Source organism: Panthera uncia, chromosome E3 (genome assembly GCF_023721935.1).
Source record: "Panthera uncia isolate 11264 chromosome E3, Puncia_PCG_1.0, whole genome shotgun sequence".
Lineage (NCBI taxonomy): Eukaryota > Metazoa > Chordata > Mammalia > Carnivora > Felidae > Panthera > Panthera uncia.
This window is the reverse complement of record NC_064815.1, coordinates 26,670,862-26,688,822: the sequence shown is the minus strand read 5'-3', so window position 1 is coordinate 26,688,822 and position 17,961 is coordinate 26,670,862. Positions and strand designations below refer to the sequence as shown.

The 17,961-nt window shown below is 53.2% G+C and overlaps 1 protein-coding gene across 1 annotated transcript in view; it reads left to right on the top strand.

Moving 5' to 3' along the window:
* Positions 1–17,961, top strand: part of ZAN (zonadhesin) — a 37,478-nt gene that overhangs the window by 10,429 nt on the left and 9,088 nt on the right. The window contains 25 exon segments of the mRNA XM_049638833.1: positions 1–5; positions 8–467; positions 1,303–1,487; positions 3,933–4,074; positions 4,241–4,360; positions 4,839–4,963; positions 5,312–5,457; positions 6,904–6,926; positions 6,929–7,046; positions 7,423–7,530; positions 7,617–7,786; positions 8,409–8,611; positions 9,342–9,483; positions 9,800–10,047; positions 10,279–10,459; positions 10,714–10,825; positions 11,177–11,271; positions 11,588–11,730; positions 11,733–11,769; positions 12,797–13,005; positions 13,253–13,397; positions 13,817–14,064; positions 14,161–14,325; positions 14,774–14,898; positions 15,239–15,534. The exon segment at positions 1–5 is cut by the window's left edge and continues 295 nt beyond it. Of these exon segments, the coding sequence (XP_049494790.1) occupies positions 1–5; positions 8–467; positions 1,303–1,487; positions 3,933–4,074; positions 4,241–4,360; positions 4,839–4,963; positions 5,312–5,457; positions 6,904–6,926; positions 6,929–7,046; positions 7,423–7,530; positions 7,617–7,786; positions 8,409–8,611; positions 9,342–9,483; positions 9,800–10,047; positions 10,279–10,459; positions 10,714–10,825; positions 11,177–11,271; positions 11,588–11,730; positions 11,733–11,769; positions 12,797–13,005; positions 13,253–13,397; positions 13,817–14,064; positions 14,161–14,325; positions 14,774–14,898; positions 15,239–15,534 (3,951 nt within the window).

The window sequence follows — 17,961 nt, the reverse complement described above, 5'->3', positions numbered from 1 at the left end:
TGAAAGGCCTACCATCCCCACAGAAAAACCCACCACCCCTACTGAAAAGACCACCATCCCCACAGAAAAACCTACGCTTCCCACAGAGAAACCCACCATCCCCACCGAAAGGTCTACAGTTCCCACAGAAAAACCCCCTGTCCCCACTGAAAGGCCTACCACCCCTACTGAAAAGACCACCATCCCCACAGAAATATCCACTGTCCTCACTGAAAAGACCACCGTCCCTACTGGAAGGCCTACCATCCCCACAGAAAAAACCACCATCCCTACTGAAAAACCCACTGTCCCTACAAAAAACCCCACCATCCCCACAAAAATATCTACTTTTGCCACTGAATGGCACACAGTTCCTACAATACCCCAGCCCAGCCCAACACTTGTACCCATTGGGCCAACAGTCTTGGTGATGCCTTCTACCGCTCCAAGTACCTCCACGACCGCTACAACCCCTGGACGCACTCCAGGTATGTGACACAGCATCGAACCGACAGCACAAAGTAAGAGATCATGAGTAGGAGAGAGAATTAGGTAAATGGATGCTTCTAATAGAAAACTGCAGTCTTAGAAGAGAGATGAATGCGACATGTTAACTTTTGAAAAAATGAGGACCACCCCGACCAAGAGGGAAGCAGAGCATGGGTGGGGTGGAGGTTGTTGGGAGTCAAGTCCCGAACTTACGGCATCTTTTTTTTTTTTTAAGATTCTATTTTTAAGTAATCTCTACACCCAACGTGGGGCTCTAACTCACAACCCTGAGATCGAGAGTTGCATGCTCCACTGACTGGGCCAGTCGCATGCCACACGCCTTCCTCTTTATAGAGATATAATTCATATAGTATAAGACGCATCCTTTTAAAGTTTGCAATTCAGTGGTTTTCGTATATTTACAACGTTGCGCAAACATCAGTTTCTAATTCTGAAACGTTTTTATCACCCCAAAAAGAAACCCGTTAGCAGTCACTCCACATTCTCCCCAAACCCCCACCATGCCCCAAGCCCTGGCAACCACTAATCAACTTCCTGTCTCTGTGGATTTACCTCTTTTAGACATTGCATACATGGAGCATGATGTACTATGTGGTCTTTTGGACTGGCTTCTTTCCCTCCACATCATGTTTTCAAGGTTCTTCCGTGTTGTAGAAATTCAAGTCCATCCATATGAGGGATCTTCGCTCCTCTTTATGGCTAAATTATGGACTTGCTTTGTAGAGAACTTGAGTGTGGGGGTATAGGAGAACAGGAAGTCTCCCTGAAAAAAGCGGTAGAGTGAAGGCTTGATGCAGGCTGTTTTCCTCTCAGCGAGGTGTCCCCCAAATGCCCACTATGAGCGCTGCACCTGCCTAGCATCCTGTGAGAGACCCAAGCCCAACTGTGGGCCCCCCTGCAAACCTGGCTGTGTCTGCAATTCTGGCTTCTTGTTTCGGGGATCCCTCTGCATCAATGCCTCGTCCTGCAATTGCTTCTACAACAACAATTACTATAAGGTAAGGCCGCTGGGGTGCCCAGAGCCCCCGAGGGAGATTGTGAGTGGAACACCTGGGTTCTGGCTCCATCTGCTCCCAAGACGAGATGACTGTCCCCATGGGATAGTCCCAAGGGGCCAGCTCACAAGCAGAGGTTATGCAATATTGGAGTCATTCATTCCAAATATGGCTTTTGATGGTCATCTCTGTTTCTACAATAAATATGTGCTGAGTACTCACTTTGGCTCAGCTAGGCTAGACTGTGCAGAACATTCCATAATCCTGTGGCCCCACGCATGAGATACTGGGCCAACCTGGTGGTCCAAGGCCCCCATCTCCATCCTGAGGAAAGCCGGGGGGGTCCCTGCATGTACAGGGAGCCCAGATGCTGAGTAGAACTTCAGGAGTGTTCAAGGCAGAACACAGCATTCCAGAATCTTCTTCCAAAGGAGCTTGCATATCCTATCAAAACAGACGAGTTACTGTTCTTGTCTCCCCTAATTGGTGGCCCCCCTGGGAAGGTTCCACGTGAGCACAGGCTCTGAGCCAGCGCTGTCCAGAAGAAAATAGCACACAAGCCTCATGCTTTATTTCACATTTCCTAATAGCCACATTTTTAAAAAGTAAAAAGAAATAGGTTAAATTCCAGTAATGTACTCAATCTCAAATATTCTCATTTCAACATGTAACTAATAATTATTAATGAGATCATTTATATTCCTTCTCCCCTCCATACTAATTCTTCAAAATCCAGTGTGTATGTTATACTTACGGCATATCTCAATTTGAGCCAGCCATGTTTCAAGAGCTCGATGGCCACATGTGGCTGGTAGCCACTGTATTGGACAGAGCCTTTAAATCTGGGCTCCAGCAGGAGCACCTGCGTGGCTCAGTCAGTTAAGCGTCTGACTTTGGTTCAGGTCATGATCTCACGGTTCTTGGGTTTGAGCCCTGCGTCTGGCTCTGTGCTGACAGCTCAGAGCCTGGAGCCTGCCTTGGATTCTCTGTCTCCTTCTCTCTCCACCCCTCCCCTGCTTGCATTCTGTCTCTGTCTCTCTCAAAAGTACATAAACATTTAAGAAAAAAGATTTTTTTTTTTTTAAAAATCTGGGCTCCAGCATTCACTTGCTGGGTGACCTTGGGCAAGTGTCTTTATCTCTTCAGATCTGTGTCTGTGTCTACGAAATGTGTACACAATAATTTCTACCTACCTCATAAGGCTGTTGTGAAGCTGAAATTAGGTCTGAACACAGGCCAAGTACTTAATAAATGTTACTATTATTAGCTAATTATGGTAAATATCATACACAACCTATTATGAGTGCATTAAGCCAGGGGCATCTGGCTGGCCCAGCTGGTAGAGTGTGTGACTCTTGATCCCAGGGTTGTGAGTTCAAGCCCACGTTGGGCGTGGACCCTACTTAAAAAAAAAAAAAGTGCATTAAGCTCTTCACTAGTGTCCAGTGGCTTGTCTCAGCTTCAGGTGTTCTTCCCCATGGATCACCTGAGTTCCTATCTGCCTCTTTGAGGACCACTTTCTCCCCTTCCTCCCTTTAACTAGTCTCCTGGGTGTCCCTGTGTCAGTGTTAGGATTAGTTTCAGCCTCAGAAAGATCTATCACAACCATTAGCATTAAGCATTTCTTGCCTGCCCCTGGAGTCGTGTATGCATTTCTTATACATTCATTTATGCATTCAAGGAACGTTTCTTGAGTCCTTTCCACCCTCCTGGAATTGGGGCCATCCCAAACAGGGCATGGTCCTTGCTCTCCTAATGCTTTTAGATTCCGCAGGATACATTGGATCTTGGTTCACTATGACACAGCATAGGTTTCTTTTTCTTTATTGTTTATTTATTGGGGGCGGGGGCAGGGGCAGAGAGAGAAGGAGAGAGAATCTCAAGCAGGCTCCCCACTGTCAGCAAAGAGACCAATACGGGGCTTGAACTCACAAACCATAAGGTCATGACCTGAGCCGAAACTAGGAGTCGGAAGCTTAACTGACTGAGTCATCCAGGCGCCCCAACAGCAAAGGTTTCTTGGATGAGAGCTCCTGCCAAGCACTGTGCGATGTGTTGCGGCTCTGATAGTGAGTAAAGAGCCATGGTCCCTCACAGAGTGCTTGCAATCAAACAATCACAGGAATTAATACGAAAGTACAGTTGTGGTAAGTCCTGGGAAGGAAGGGTACCCAAAGCGGTGAGGGTGACCTCGTCAGGGAGTCTGAGAAGTCTTCCTGAGAAAGTAGTGACCCTTGAGCTGGTTACATAAAAATGATTTAGAAAGGAGGGGGAAGAGCATTCCAGGACAAGAGGGAAGCACGTGCAAATGTCCTGTGGTGAGCAGGGCTATCTGGCAGGGCCGTGGGAAGAGGAAGAGTATGCTCCAAGTGAGGTCTGCAGGTGTGGTGGTGAAGGGGGAAGGGTCCCCAGAGCTATAGTGTCTAACCCCGGACCCCCTGCTCCCAGCCTGGGGCAGAGTGGTTCAGCTCGAACTGCACAGAACGTTGCCGCTGCAGGCCTGGCAGTCGGATGGAGTGCCAGATCTCTCAGTGTGGGACTCACACAGTGTGCCAGCTGAAGAACGGCCACTACGGATGCCAGCCCTATGGTGAGCCCCTCCCTGCACGCTACCCCGCCAGCCAGCTGGTCAGAGTGGGTATGACACCAGGGTCCCTTGACCAGAGGAGCCGGGGCACGCCACCGGGTGGCTGAGGTGCTGCTTGGAGCAGTGGCAGCAGCCCGCTGCCTGTGCCCCCCACCCTCCTCCTCCCCAGCAGGCACCGCCACCTGCACCGTCTACGGAGACCCGCACTATCTCACCTTTGATGGAAGACACTTCAACTTCATGGGCAAATGCACCTACGTCTTGGCCCAACCTTGTGGCAACTCGACAGGTATGGCCTTGGAGATGCCTGGGCCAGGGGTCCAAGTTCAGAACAGCTGGGAACAGCGGGCGGCAGGAAAGGGCTGGGGAGCCGATGGGAGGAGCAAGATGGGAACAATGTCTTGGGTGACGTAAGAGTGGACACGTCCACCCCAGAAGCAGGACTTACTCAGGATGCCCTTTAAGAGAATGCCTCTTTAGGAGTTGTCTCCCTGGCCAGCTTTTACTGAACGCCTACCTGGAATAATGGCAATGAAGGGACGAGAGAGCTATTACGAATGCCCTGCCCCAGAGGGTGCCCTGGCCCACTGAGGGGGCACAGAGTCTCAGCACAGTACAGGCTATTCTGGAAGAAGGCAGACAGTCACGCCCCACTCTTTGTGGTCCTTTAGCCCCGCAGTGCCAGGTGTGGGCGCCACCCTCAGTGGACGCTCAGACATGCTTGTTGAATGGGCCCCTGGGTGCTCTTCACCCCTCTCCCCACCCAGAGCCATTCTTCAGGGTGGCGGCAAAGAATGAAGATCGAGGACAGGAAGGCATGTCCTGCCTGAGCAAAGTCTACGTGACCCTGCATGAGATCACCATCACCCTGCTCAGGGACAGGCGCACGCTGGTGAGTCTGGTTTTCTGTTCAGTCCTGCCAATGCTTCCAGACCTTGGCTGTAGCCTGTCCTGTGGGCCGCGGTGTTCCAGCCAGCTCCTGCCACCTCCAGACCTCTCAGGGACGGGTTCCAGAGCATTCTGTGTGCTACTGAGGATTGCCGTGGATACTGCTGTGCCTTCCAGCGTGGATGTGGGAATCTGTGGGGCGGCGGGGGGTGGTTCTCCTTGACTTTCCATCTGTCTCTGGGTGGGGCGTTCTCCTTGACTTTCTGTCTGTCTCTCCGGGTGGGGGTGGGGGCGGGGGTTCTCCTTGACTTTCCGTCTGTCTCCTGGTCTCCTCCCTTGCCCCGCCTTCCAGGTTGGGGGGAAGCAAGTCTCTCTCCCAGCGGTACCTTCTAAAGGAATCTTCCTGGCTTCAAGTGGGCGGTTTGTGGAGCTGCAGACGGCGTTTGGTTTGCGGGTGAGATGGGATGGCAACCAGCAGCTGTATATAAGCGTGCCCAGGTGAGGGGTGCCCTTCGGTGCCGCTGCCACTCCCCCGACCTGCTCTGTCCCCTCCCCCTCCCAGGACCTTGCCCTCCTCCTCCCCCTCCCATCCAGGCACTAATTTTCAATCTTTGGGTGGGAAGCATCTAGTTCCCGCCTCCCTTTGGATGAGGAGACAGGAGAAATTGGTTTCTGGGCAGAATGATAATAGCAGGATATACACATGATGCTTTGGGAATGTCCTAGAACAAGTGGCTAATGGGTCTTGGGAGCTTCCTGAAGAGTGGTCACTTGACTCCAGTCTCAAGAAAGGGTGGTTCCCAGGACGGACAAACAAGGGAAAGAATGTCTTTGCAGATAGCAAACGGCAAATGCATGGAAAACCGGGAATGTGGGAATATTGTAGTGGTGTGGTTTGAAATGCTGGGGTTTGGAGTCGACAATGAAAAAGAATTTTTTAAAAACATTTTTTAAATGTTTATTTATTTTTGAGAGAGAGAGAAAGAGAGAGAGCACGAGCAGGGAGGGGCAGAGACAGAGAAGGAGACACAGAATGTGAAGCAGTCTCCAGGCTCTGAGCTGTCAGCCCAGAGCCCGATGCGGGGCTTGAACTCATGAACCGAGAGATCATGACCTGAGCAAAGTCAGACACTTAACCGGCTGAGCCACCCAGGCAACCCAAAAAGTAGTTTTATTAAAGCACAGGGATAGGACCCATGGGCAGAGAGAGCTGCACTGGGATTGAGGGGTGCCTGATTATAGACTTGGGAATTGGGGAAGTAAAGATAAGCAGAAGCTTCCAAAGGAGACTCACAGGATCCCAGAGGTCTAGCTGTTGCCAAGCTACGGTTGTCCTTCCCTCTAACAGAGTATTAATATTAAGACAGATGGAGTTCCTGGAGGAACATCTTACTCTGCCTGTCTCAAGTATTTGTTGGGGCACCTGGGTGGCTCAGTCGGTTAAGTGTCCAACTTCAGCTCCGGTCATGATCTCACGGTTCATGGGTTTGAGCCCCACGTTGGACTCTCTGCTATCAGCACAGAGCCTGCTTCAGATCCTCTGTCCCCCTCTCTCTGCCTCTCCCCCCGCTTGCTTGCGTGCACTCCTGCTTTCTCTCTCTCTCTCAAAAATAAATAAACATAAAAAAAAGAATCTGTCAAAGGGCTGTAGGTTGTAAGGAAATGTAATTTTATCTACATTTCTTTTTGCCTTTGGTTCCCACATTTGTAGGGCCAGCAAGAAGATGGGGCATGAGTGGAGTAGTGAGGATGGCTGGGGGGAAGGTCTGTGAGGTCCTTGTGCGCAGGGTGCCTGGCACAGGCTCTTGTTTGCAACGTGCGTCTGTTAGTCCTCCGATGTGTCCTGCCCGAGGCCCACAGCTCTGCCCTTCCCTCTGCGTGGTCCCTCCAGGGACTGGAGCCCCTTCTCTCCATTAACGCCTCCTCCTCTCCTCCCACCCCCAGCACCTACTCTAGCAAACTCTGCGGCTTTGTGGCAACTATGACGGGGACGGTAGCAATGACAACCAGAAGCCCGACGGCAGCCCAGCGCTGGACGATGAGGAGCTGGGCAACAGCTGGCAGACGGCAGAGGACGAGGACAAGGAGTGAGGACGTGGCCACCCCTGCCTCTGCCCTTCTGAGAACCGTGCACCCTGACCGACATCACCCCTTTTCTTCCTTCTCCTCTCCCGCCTGCAACCCCCCCGCCCCCGCCACTTCTGTCATTCTTCTCCCTGCTCCCGATCCGGCCAAGTTCACGAACACCTCACCACCGCGCTTGCCCCCACTCTGTGAGTCGTCCTCAGGGGATGCCAAGCAGCCTGTGTTCCGGTTTGCTCGGTTCCAGGTTTTCCCACCTCCTCCCGGGCTTGGGGTTCAGCAGCTGTCCACTAGGGGCCGCCGAGAGCCACGAGACTGCTGGGGTAGGGGCGGGGTGGAGACGAGCCTTCAGGGACTGTTGGGGGGGGGTGTCTCTTCCAGGTGCCAGAAGAACCCGACAGTTCCTCCCTCGTGCAAGTCAGGCTTGCAGAACAGTCTGTCGGGACTACAGTTCTGTGGACGGCTCTTGGACACCCGCGGAGCCTTTGAGTATGAAGGGAGCCGGTTAGGGCCACGGGAGGCAGGGTGGTCACTGAGCACCTGGCTCATTCCTCTGACCCAGCCTCTCTCCTTAGGGCATGTCTGCCTCACCTCAAGGCCTCCTCGTTCTTCAAGAGCTGCACGTTTGACATGTGTAAATTCCAGGGGCTGCAGCCAGTGCTGTGTGCCCATATGGCAGCCTTGACTGAGATCTGCCAGGATGCTGGCTATGCCGTGAAGCCTTGGAGGGGACCCCAATTCTGCCGTGAGTTGTGCCCCGCAGCAGGGCCCCTTCCTTCACCCACGGATGCGAGCAGAGGGTGGGCATCTGAGTGTTGGCACAGGCGTGGGGGACCCCTGGCTGAACCGCTCTGATTCCGCACGTGCACAGGGAAATCTGCAGGCAGAAATAGCCATGGAGAAAAATCACAGTCCCTTGCAGACTCAGAAAGCGCCCCCGGCCGCCTGAGGCTATGCGGGGCAATGCTTGCAGGTGTATCTGCACGGCCTCGGTGTCCTCACGGCCTCTGGGGAGCCTGCTTAGGCGGCGGTGCCCTTGATCGAGCCCTCATGGGCTTTTTCTTCTGCCCTGTAGACAAGTGCATGTCTACACAGCAGCAGTGCTGAGACGTTTGGATCTGTCTGCTCCCCCAGATCTTTCTGCTCCCCCAGACCTGCCTCTTAGTAGCTCCCAGCAGGCCACTTTCTGGGCCCAGAGTGGAAGCCGAGCTCCTTGGTCACCCTTCTCCGGGTCACCCTCTGCTTCTCAGGATTGGGCAGAAGCCTCTAGCTGTGGGCCCTCTGAACGCTGGGCTTTGAACCCATCTTCGTTCCCTTTTCCCTGCCCTGCCCTGCGCCCTTCTCACCTCTGCCTCTCCCTCCTCCAGCAATGACCTGCCCACCCAACAGCACGTACACGCTGTGTGCCAAGGTGTGCCCCGCCACCTGCCATTCTGGGTTCTCTGGCATGGCCTGCCAGAACCGGTGTGTGGAGGGCTGTGAGTGCAACCCGGGCTTCGTCCTCAGCGGTCTCCAGTGTGTCCCCCACTCCCAGTGTGGGTGCCTCGAGCCCACACTGGGCTACTTCAAGGTGAGCCTCTGGGCCCCCCACCCCCATGTGCACATTTGAAGCCAGACCCTCATCTCTGGTGTTTCTCTCTTCCTCCTTTGCCTGTCCCTTGCCCTGTCCCTGAGAACGACACTGGCGTCCATCACAGCCCTCTGCCCAGCTCTGGGTCGGCCTACTGAATACCCTGTCTGTGCCTTGCTCTCCCCTCAATTTTACTTTCTCTGTAGTCCCTCTATCTCTGCTCTGCCCACCCCCCACCACCTGTGTCTGTTGGAATCCTTCACCTCCTCTGAGGCTCTGTTCAAATGCTGCCTCCTTGAAGCCTTCCTGATAAGCAAAGTCAGAAGACATTCCTCTAAACTTCCTGAGCCCGTGCTTATTGTCCGTGTTGATGGCAGGAAACTCTCGTTGGGCCCCCTGATTGTCTTCTTTAGGTGCATATCCTGCTGGAACAGTTGATCCATTAGTTTACTTGTTTACTGCCCCCCCTCCCTACCCCCCCATCGTGAGCTGTTAGGGCAGGAACATCGTCCACCCAGTTCATTCCTGAATCCCTAACACCTAGCACAAACAGATATCTGTTGAAAAAGTGAAGGAACAAAGAAGTGAATGGCTGAGTAAGTGAGCCAATGCCAGGCTTGCAGCGAAGCCTGGAGCTTCGGGATGACAGGAATGGTCCCAGGGAGCAACCCACTGATCTGAGTAACAGACCTGGGAATGACCTCTTTCCTTTCTTCTTTCCATCCCCCAGGTAGGGGAGCGGTGGTTCAAGCCAGGCTGCAGACAGCTCTGTACCTGCGAGAGCAACAATAAAATTCGCTGCACGCAGTGGAGGTGTCAGGCCCAGGAGGTCTGTCGTCAGCAGGATGGCATCTATGGCTGCCATGCCCTAGGTGAGCAGACCGGTGGAAGGTGAGTGGGGGGGCGGGGGGGAGCTGCCCGCGTGACCTTGGGCGAGGGCATGGCTCTGCCCTAAAACAGTCACCCCAGAGAGCCGGAGTCTAACGGGGGACTGGAAGGCAGTTGGCCCGAGCCTGAGCAGCCTCTGCGTGGACCCGGTGAGGTTGGGGCAGTCCCTATGCTTGACCTCTCTAGGCCGAGCCAACCACACGGATAAGCCAAGGATGAGCCAAGGGTCCCATTCCAATGTGGACTCGCCCAGAGAGCAGCTCAGGGTCAGGGCACCTCTGAATTCCATCTTCACCCCAGGGGCCGCCACCTGCACCGTCTCAGGGGACCCCCACTACCTGACGTTCGACGGAGCCTTGCACCACTTCATGGGCACCTGCAGCTACATCCTGACCAGGCCTTGCCAGTCTAGGTCCCTAGAGAACTACTTCATCGTGAGCGCCACCAATGAGTTTCGCAGTGGGAACTTGGAGGCCTCTTATGTCAGATCCGTTCACCTGCACATCTTCAACCTGAGAATCTCGCTCATCAAAGGCCACAAGGTCATGGTGCGTGCCTCCGCCCGCCTCCCCTGGCCCCTGCACCACCAGCATCTCTTCTCTGCACCCTCCTTGCCCACAGGCCCACCTGTCTGGCTTCTAGAGCCCCTGGGGGAAGCCCACAGCGGATCCAGCCCCCAATTCCGCAGACACATCGCCATCGCTGTCTGCTGCCTCGTCCTGGGCCCGTTGTCCTTGTCCCAAGGGCTTCTCCCTACTGCATCCTCCCTGCCTCTGTAGCTGAATGGTCGCCGAGTGGCCCTGCCTGTGTGGCCTGCGCAAGGCCGGGTGAGCATAAGGCCTAGCGGTTCCTTTATCCTCCTCTACATGGACTTTGGGCTTCAAATTCGCTACGATGGGAAGCATCTGGCTGAAGTGACAGTGCCCTCCTCCTATGCTGGCCGGCTCTGCGGGCTGTGTGGTGAGTTCCCTGGGCATCTGCGGGCAAAGTAGGGACAATGGGCCAGAGTTTGTCCCAGACCGGCTCATCCACAGATTTCAGTAGGTGTCCTGAGGGCCTGTCTGCTTGTGTGTGCGGGTAGGTGTTAAAAGGCCAAAGGGAAAGAGAAAGAAAGATGAACCGTGGTCTGTTGAGTGAAGAGCGAGCTGTCTCTTCTAAGAGGAAGGTGGTGGTCCTGGGAGAGGGTCTATGGCTCTAACTGGACCCTCCTCCAGGCAACTACAACAACAATAGCCTGGATGACAATCTGCTCCTGGACAAAAGGCCTGTGGCCAGCTCGGATGGCCTGGGCGTCGCCTGGAAGTTCCCTGATTACTCTGAAACAGGGTGAGCTGGGAATGCGGGGAGCCAGAGCTGGGGAGCAGCCTCAGCGGGCAGCCTGGAGGGTCCTCTGTGCGTCCCTGATCTCTCCGGAGACGAACTGACCCAAGGTTGTTGTCCCCCGCCGCCCCGCTTGCCTTCTGCACTTACTCATCCGTCTCTTTGGAGAGCCCCCTTGGGAATCCCATCCTGAGTGCCAAACGCTTTCCTTCCTGTTGCATCTTCTGACCTTGTTGCTTGAGGGACCACTTTGTTCTCTTCTTATTCCCCTCCCATTTTCCCTCTCCACTCTCGCTTCAGTTTTGGGGAAGCTTCCTCCAATCCTAAATTCCTGTCCCTTCCCCTCTCCTTGTTCAGCTGCTTTGCTAAGAGTCCGAAGCCCTCCAGATGCCAGGAGAACAGAGGGGCAAACAGCTGGGAAAAGAACTGTGATGTCTTAATGGACCCTCAGGGTAAGCCACATCCCTTGGTGGCCGCAGCGCTCTCCTCCCCTGGCCAGAGACAGAGGAGGGGGACTGGTCAGGCAGAGAGGAAGGATGAGACAGGAAATAGAAAGTCGGAGGGAAGGCAAGCGGAAGGTAAGGCAGAGGCAGTGTTCACCTCGGGAGCTCTGATGGACCTTTTTTCTTTGCATCTCAGACAGTACTTTCTCAATAATGACGGGTTTTGATTGAAATGGATGTTGAATGCACTCCAGGGCAGCCGCGTGGTTCTTTCCCCTTCCAAGCTGACTCTCTGCCCTCACACCTACATCGTTTCATCTTCCAGGACCCTTCTCTCAGTGCCACGGGGTGGTGCCTCCCCAGTCCAGCTTCGCCAGCTGTGTGTATGGCCAGTGTGGGACCAAGGGGGACACCCTGACCCTGTGCCGCTCCCTGCAGGCCTATGCATCCCTGTGCGCGCATGCCGGCCGGGCCGGGCCCCTTCCTGGCGGAATGGCACCTTCTGCCGTGAGTGACCCGACCACCTGCTCCCGAAGCCCGGAGGAGGCTGCCAGAACCCCTGTCTCTCTTCCTGTCCTTAAAGTCTGCTCCTCTGCTCTTCTGTCACAGCCCACCCCTCAGCCCCATGTGGAACCCCCATCCTGTCCCAGCCTTCCAGTCTCTCCGAAGCCAACCCCCACCTTCAACTTGTCTCCCCACTCTGGGAGCCTCCTCCATCTGACTCTCTCTTCACCAAGACGGTTTACCCTCATTTGGTTACTGCCTCCTTCCCCTCTGACCTGGGCCAGCTCTGTTCCCTTTCTTCCTTCCTCTCTTTTCAGGGAACTCTTTTTTTCTTTTTTTTTTTTTAAATTGTGGTAAAATATACATAACATAAAATTTCCCATCTTAATGACTTAAAACTTTTTTTAATGTTTATTCATTTTTTAATTAAATTTTAAAAAAAATTATTTTTGAGAGAAAGACAGAGAGACAGAACGTGAGGAGAGGGGCAGAGAGAGAGGGAGACACAGAATCTGAAGCAGGCTCCAGGCTCCGAGCTGTCAGCACAGAGCCCAACACGGGGCTCAAACTCACGAACCCTGAGATCATGACCCAATCCGAAGTCAGACTGTTAACCGACTGAGCCACCCAGGTGCCCCCAGAATGTCTTTTTAAAGACTGAATAAGGGGCGCCTGGGTGGCTCAGTCGGTTAAGCGTCCGACTTCAGCTCAGGTCACGATCTCACGGTCCGTGAGTTTGAGCCCCGCGTCAGGCTCTGGGCTGATGGCTCAGAGCCTGGAGCCTGCTTCCGGTTCTGTATCTCCCTCTCTCTCTGCCCCTCCCCTGTTCATGCTCTGTCTCTCTCTGTCTCAAAAATAAATAAACGTTACAAAAAAATTAAAAAAAAAAAAGACTGAATAATAATCCACTGTATGGATAGATCTCATTGTGTTCATCCATTCATCTGATGAACATTCTCTGGGAGCTCTCGATGCCCCGAGCTCAGGGTGCTGGAAATCACTGCCTTTCCTGACACTGGTTTCTTCTTAGCTCTGAAGTGCCCGTCCAGCAGCAGCTACAGCCCCTGTGCCAACCCCTGCCCAGCCACCTGCCTCAGCCTGACGGCCCCCAGAGACTGCCCAGCAGCACTGCCCTGTACGGAGGGCTGTGAGTGCCAGAAAGGTCACATCCTGAGCGGAACCTCCTGTGTGCCCCTCAGCCAGTGCGGCTGCGTCGACCAGGAGGGCTACTACCACCCGGTGAGAAGCCGGACCGCAGAGCCACATGTTTGGGGAGCAGGAGGCCTCAGAGCCTGTGAAGGGGTAAGGCGGCAGGGCCAGTGCTAGGGGCTGAGCAGCGAGCCCAGAAGCCCGAAGGCTGAGAAAGTCTGGGGATGGAGGCAAGCAGCCAGGGGGAGCGAGCCTGAGGGGGCGCCCGGGGTAGAGGGTTCGGTCCAACTCTGGCTTCCAAACCTCCATGGGCTCTGCTGACGCCCACATCCCACAGGTCGGGGAGAGATGGTACGCGGACCGCACCTGTTCCAGGCTCTGCACCCGCTCCACTCGCAACGCCATCTCCTGCCAGCAGGCCGCCTGCAAGCCTGGCCAGATGTGCTGGCCCCTGGATGGGCTGCTACGCTGCCGGGCTTCAGGTAGAAGGCCCTTGAGCACACAGGAGGACCCCGGTGTCACTGAGACTGCTGTCCCCAACTCCTCCTCACCCTCTCCCATCATCTGTAGCTCTTGGGCTCCTATGTCCGGGGTCCCAAAGAACTTCTGACTGGGAACGATGACCCCTGTGCCGTTGGAAAGGGTTCCTCGTGTTCACTCATGGCTGTCCCGGCCGTGAACTTAGATGGGACATTGTGAGTCCCATTATGATGCCACATTCTCTGGCAGAATAGCGCCCCTTCCACCCCCAAGCCTCATCCTAGCCTGGCCACCGAGCCTTTATTTCTCTTCTCCCCTCCCTGTGGGGCCTCCTTCACCTTCAGCTCTCCTCACAGATGGGGAGAGCACTTGTTCTTGGAGAGGCTGGACCACTCCTCAGCAACCCGTCTCTCTCTGCCAGGTATGGGAGTGTGCCGTATCTCAAACCACTCTCAGTACCTGAGCTTCGATGGCACTTACCACACCATCAGGGACACCTGCACTGGTATCCTGGTGAAAGTGTGCCACCCCACCATGGACCTGCCTTTCTTCAAGATCAGCGTCAAGTATGGGAAGAAGAGAGGCCAATCCGCTGTTTCCTACCTCCACCAGGTCAACGTTGACTTCTTTAATACCCTCATTACCTTGATAAAGGACCACGGTGTGCTGGTGAGCTGGGTGGTGTGGGGGGGAAGGGAGGAGGCCAGCTCTGGGGAGGGGGCTCAGGTCCCTCTTCCCACTCACCTGCCCTGCCCTCCTCTGTAGATCAACGGCACACAGGTCACCTTTCCCTTCGCCACCGAGATCCGAGGGCTCAGAATCAGCATTGTTGGCAACAACACCGTACTCTATTTTAACACCGGGGTCCAGGTCAAGTTTGACGGCAAAGATTTCTTTGAGGTCCAGCTCCCTGCAGCCTATTACCAAAAGGTGGGGGAATCCCCTGGCTCTTCTCTAGGGGAGTCTGTCTCAAGAGGGCAGAGCCCTCTCCAGACCTAACTGGTCACTCCCCAGAATGGAGGAGGGCTGGGAGTGCGCCTGTTTCTTAGGAGTGGAAATGCGGGCCCATGCCATATGAAAAAGTCTCCTTTTTCTCTTTCTTTCTTTCTTTCTTTCCTTTCTTTCCTTCTTTCCTTCTTTCTGAGAAAGAAGGAAAGAAAGCAAGTGAGAGCGGGAGGGGGGTGGGGGCAGAGAGAGAGGCAGACAGAGGATCTGAAGCGGGCTCTGCCCTGGAAGCAGTGAGCCCAATGTGGGGCTCGAACCCACAAACCATGAGATCATGACCTGAGCCAAAGTTGGACGCTTAACTGAGCCATCCAGGCACCCCAAAAAAGCCTCTTTTGCTTCCCTGGTGCCCAGAACCCTTTTGCCCACCCAGGTCTGTGGCTTGTGCGGAAACTTCAATGGTGAGGAAGAGGATGAGCTCATGATGCCCAATGACGAATTAGCCCAGAATGACACTGAATTTGTGGAGAGTTGGCAAGATAAGGAGTCTCACCCAAAGTAATTGTCCCCAAAGCCTCTAACCTTTCATAGGAACAGGAGTTGGGATCCCGGACTGTGTAGCGTGCCAGGGATAGGAAGACTGGAGTGTTCCTGTATGTGTGCAACTTGACGGGGGATGGCTTCTGGGTCCCCGGAACCTATCTGGGGACACATGAGCCTTCCTTTCTTCGCTTCAGAGTGTGGGCAGGGACTGAGGCTTCCGGAAGGTAGCCGGAGCTTGGACCAGCTTCCTGGTGAAGATAAGACAAGGGGGTCTTCTGAGTCACTTGGGAGGGCCAAGCCATTTTCATAGGTGGGACAGTGGCTGTCCCTGTGATGACCCTTTTCTCCTCTGCAGTTGCCAAAAAGAGAGCCAGGAGACCCAAGCAATACAGCTGGAGAATCTAAATATAGGCTGCAGGAGAGATGACCTAGTGAGAGCCCAGGAACAATGCCAGGCAGCCTTTCAGACTCCGGCCTGGACTGAGTGTGCCACCTACGTGTTCCTCAAGCCCTTCCTGCTCAAGTGTATCCACAACCTCTGTCAGTTTGGAGGCCTACGCCATGCCCTCTGTGGATCTCTGGAAAACTTCGCAGCCGCCTGCCGGGCCCGGGGGCTCCAGCCCCCAATCTGGAGAAACAGCAGTTTCTGCCGTGAGTGTCCCCTACGGTCACCCCGGAGCACTCCCACACCTCCTTTCCATCTGCGTGTCCCTTAAAGCTCCCTGTCTTCCTTTTGGGCCGTGCCCGACCTGCATCTGACCTCGTTGTTCAGCTGTGGCTCCTTTGCAACAAGGTCTTAGCCAATGCCCCTATGACGGGGACAGCACACACGGACCTTGCTTTTCCACACCCCTCCTTTCCTTTATCCACACCGCTCCCTGAACCTGGAAAGTTCCAGGTTTTAACACCGGGGTCCAGGTCAAGTTTGACGGCAAAGATTCTTCTCACCTCCTGGCAGACTCCTAGGCATCCTTCTGTAGTTCCTAACATTATTTTCTTCAAATTAGAATTCACATACCATAATAGTCACCACTTTAAAAATACAATTCGTTGTTTTCTAGGATATTTACAAGCTCTGCAACCATCATCACTATATAATTCCAGAACCTTTTAAACTTTAAGACAGTGGTTAGTGTGTTTTTAGGATGTGACGCATTCACATGGTTCAGGAACTTTTAATGCATTAAAAGATTGCCTGGGGCGTCTGGGTAGCTCAGCCAGAAGTGCCTGCGGCTCTTGATGTCAGGTCATGAGTTCAAGCCCCATGTTCGGGGTGTGGAAATTACTAAAAGAATAAAAAAAAAAAAAAGATTGCCAGTGAAGAGTCTCCCTCCCCCCTGACCCCGGGTCACAGCCTGACCTTATCAGCATCCGAGTATTTTTCCAAAGATCTTTTACTTATGCCCATAGAAACAAACGCAAATTAATTTTCCTTATTTTTTAAATTTTTATTTGTTTTAAAAATAGCATACAAGATCCAGTAGATTGCATTTTATTTTTTTTAACTTTATTTTTTATTTTTTAAAATTTACATCCAAGTTAGGTAGCATATAGTGAAGCAATGATTTCAGGAGTAGATTCCTTAGTGCCCCTTACCCATTTAGCCCCTCCCCCTCCCCCCACTCCCTCCAGCAACCCTCAGTTTGTTCTCCATTTTTATGAGTCTCTTCTGTTTTGTCCCCCTCCCTGTTTTTATATTATTTTTGTTTCCCTTCCCTTATGTTCATCTGTTTTGTCTCTTAAAGTCCTCGTATGAGTGAAGTCATATGATCTTTGTCTTTCTCTGACTGACTGATTTCACTTAGCATAATATCCTCCAGTTCCATCCGCGTAGTTGCAAATGGCAAGATTTCATTCTTTTTGATTGCCGAGTAATACTCCATTGTATATATAGACCACATTTGTCTTTTTTTTTTTAACGTTTATTCATTTTTGAGACAGAGAGAGACAGAACATGAACGGGGGAGGGGCAGAGAGAGAGGGAGACACAGAATCGGAAGCAGGCTCCAGGCTCTGAGCCATCAGCCCAGAGCCCGACGCGGGGCTCGAACTCACAGACTGCGAGATCGTGATCTGAGCTGAAGTCGGTCGCCCAACCTACTGAGCCACCCAGGCGCCCCTAGACCACATTTTCTTTATGCATTCATCCATTGATGGACATTTGGGCTCTTTCCATATTTTGGCTATTGTTGATAGTGCTGCTATAAACATGGGGGTGCATGTGTCCCTTCGAAACAGCCGGTAGATTGCATTTTATCTTTCTTGCTTGATAATCTAGCTTGGAGATCCTTTCACATCAGATCAGCTAAGGAGTGCCCTCATTCTCTTTTGCAGCTCTGTGATATCCCATTATTACATCATAATTCATTTGTCATAATTTTTATCTGTTTATTTGTTCAGAGAGCATTGCGCAAGTTGGGGAGAGGGGCAGAGGGAGAGAGAGAATCTTTTTATTTATTTATTAAAAAATGTTTTTAATGTTTTTATTTATTTTTGAGACAGAGAGAGACAGAGCATGAGCAGGGGAGGGGCAGAGAGAGAGGGAGACACAGAATCGGAAGCAGGCTCCAGGCTCTGAGCTGTCAGCACTGAGCCCAACATGGGGCTCAAACTCACAGACTGTGAGATCATGACTTGAAGTCGGACACTTAACTGATTGAGCCACCCAGGCACCCCAGGAGAGAGAGAATCTTAAGTAGACTCCCCACTGCTCAATCCCACGACCCTGGGATCATGACCTGAGCCGAAATCAAGAGTTAGACTCTCAAATGACTGAGCCAGCCAGGAGCCTCTGTCATAATTTTTTTAAATGTTTATTTATTTTTGAAAGAGAGGGAGAGAGAGAGAGAGAGAGAGAGGACATGAGTGGGGGAAGGACAGAGAGAGAGGGAGGGAGAGAATCCCAAGTAGGCTCCACACCGTCAGTGCAGAGCCCGCCACGGGGCTCAAACCCACGAACTGTGAGATCATGACCCGAGCTGAAGTCAAGAACCGGACGCCTAACCGACTGAGCACCGTCCCCCCCCCCCCCCCCCCCCCCCCCCCCCGCCCAGGCGCCCTGTGTCATATATTTTTTTT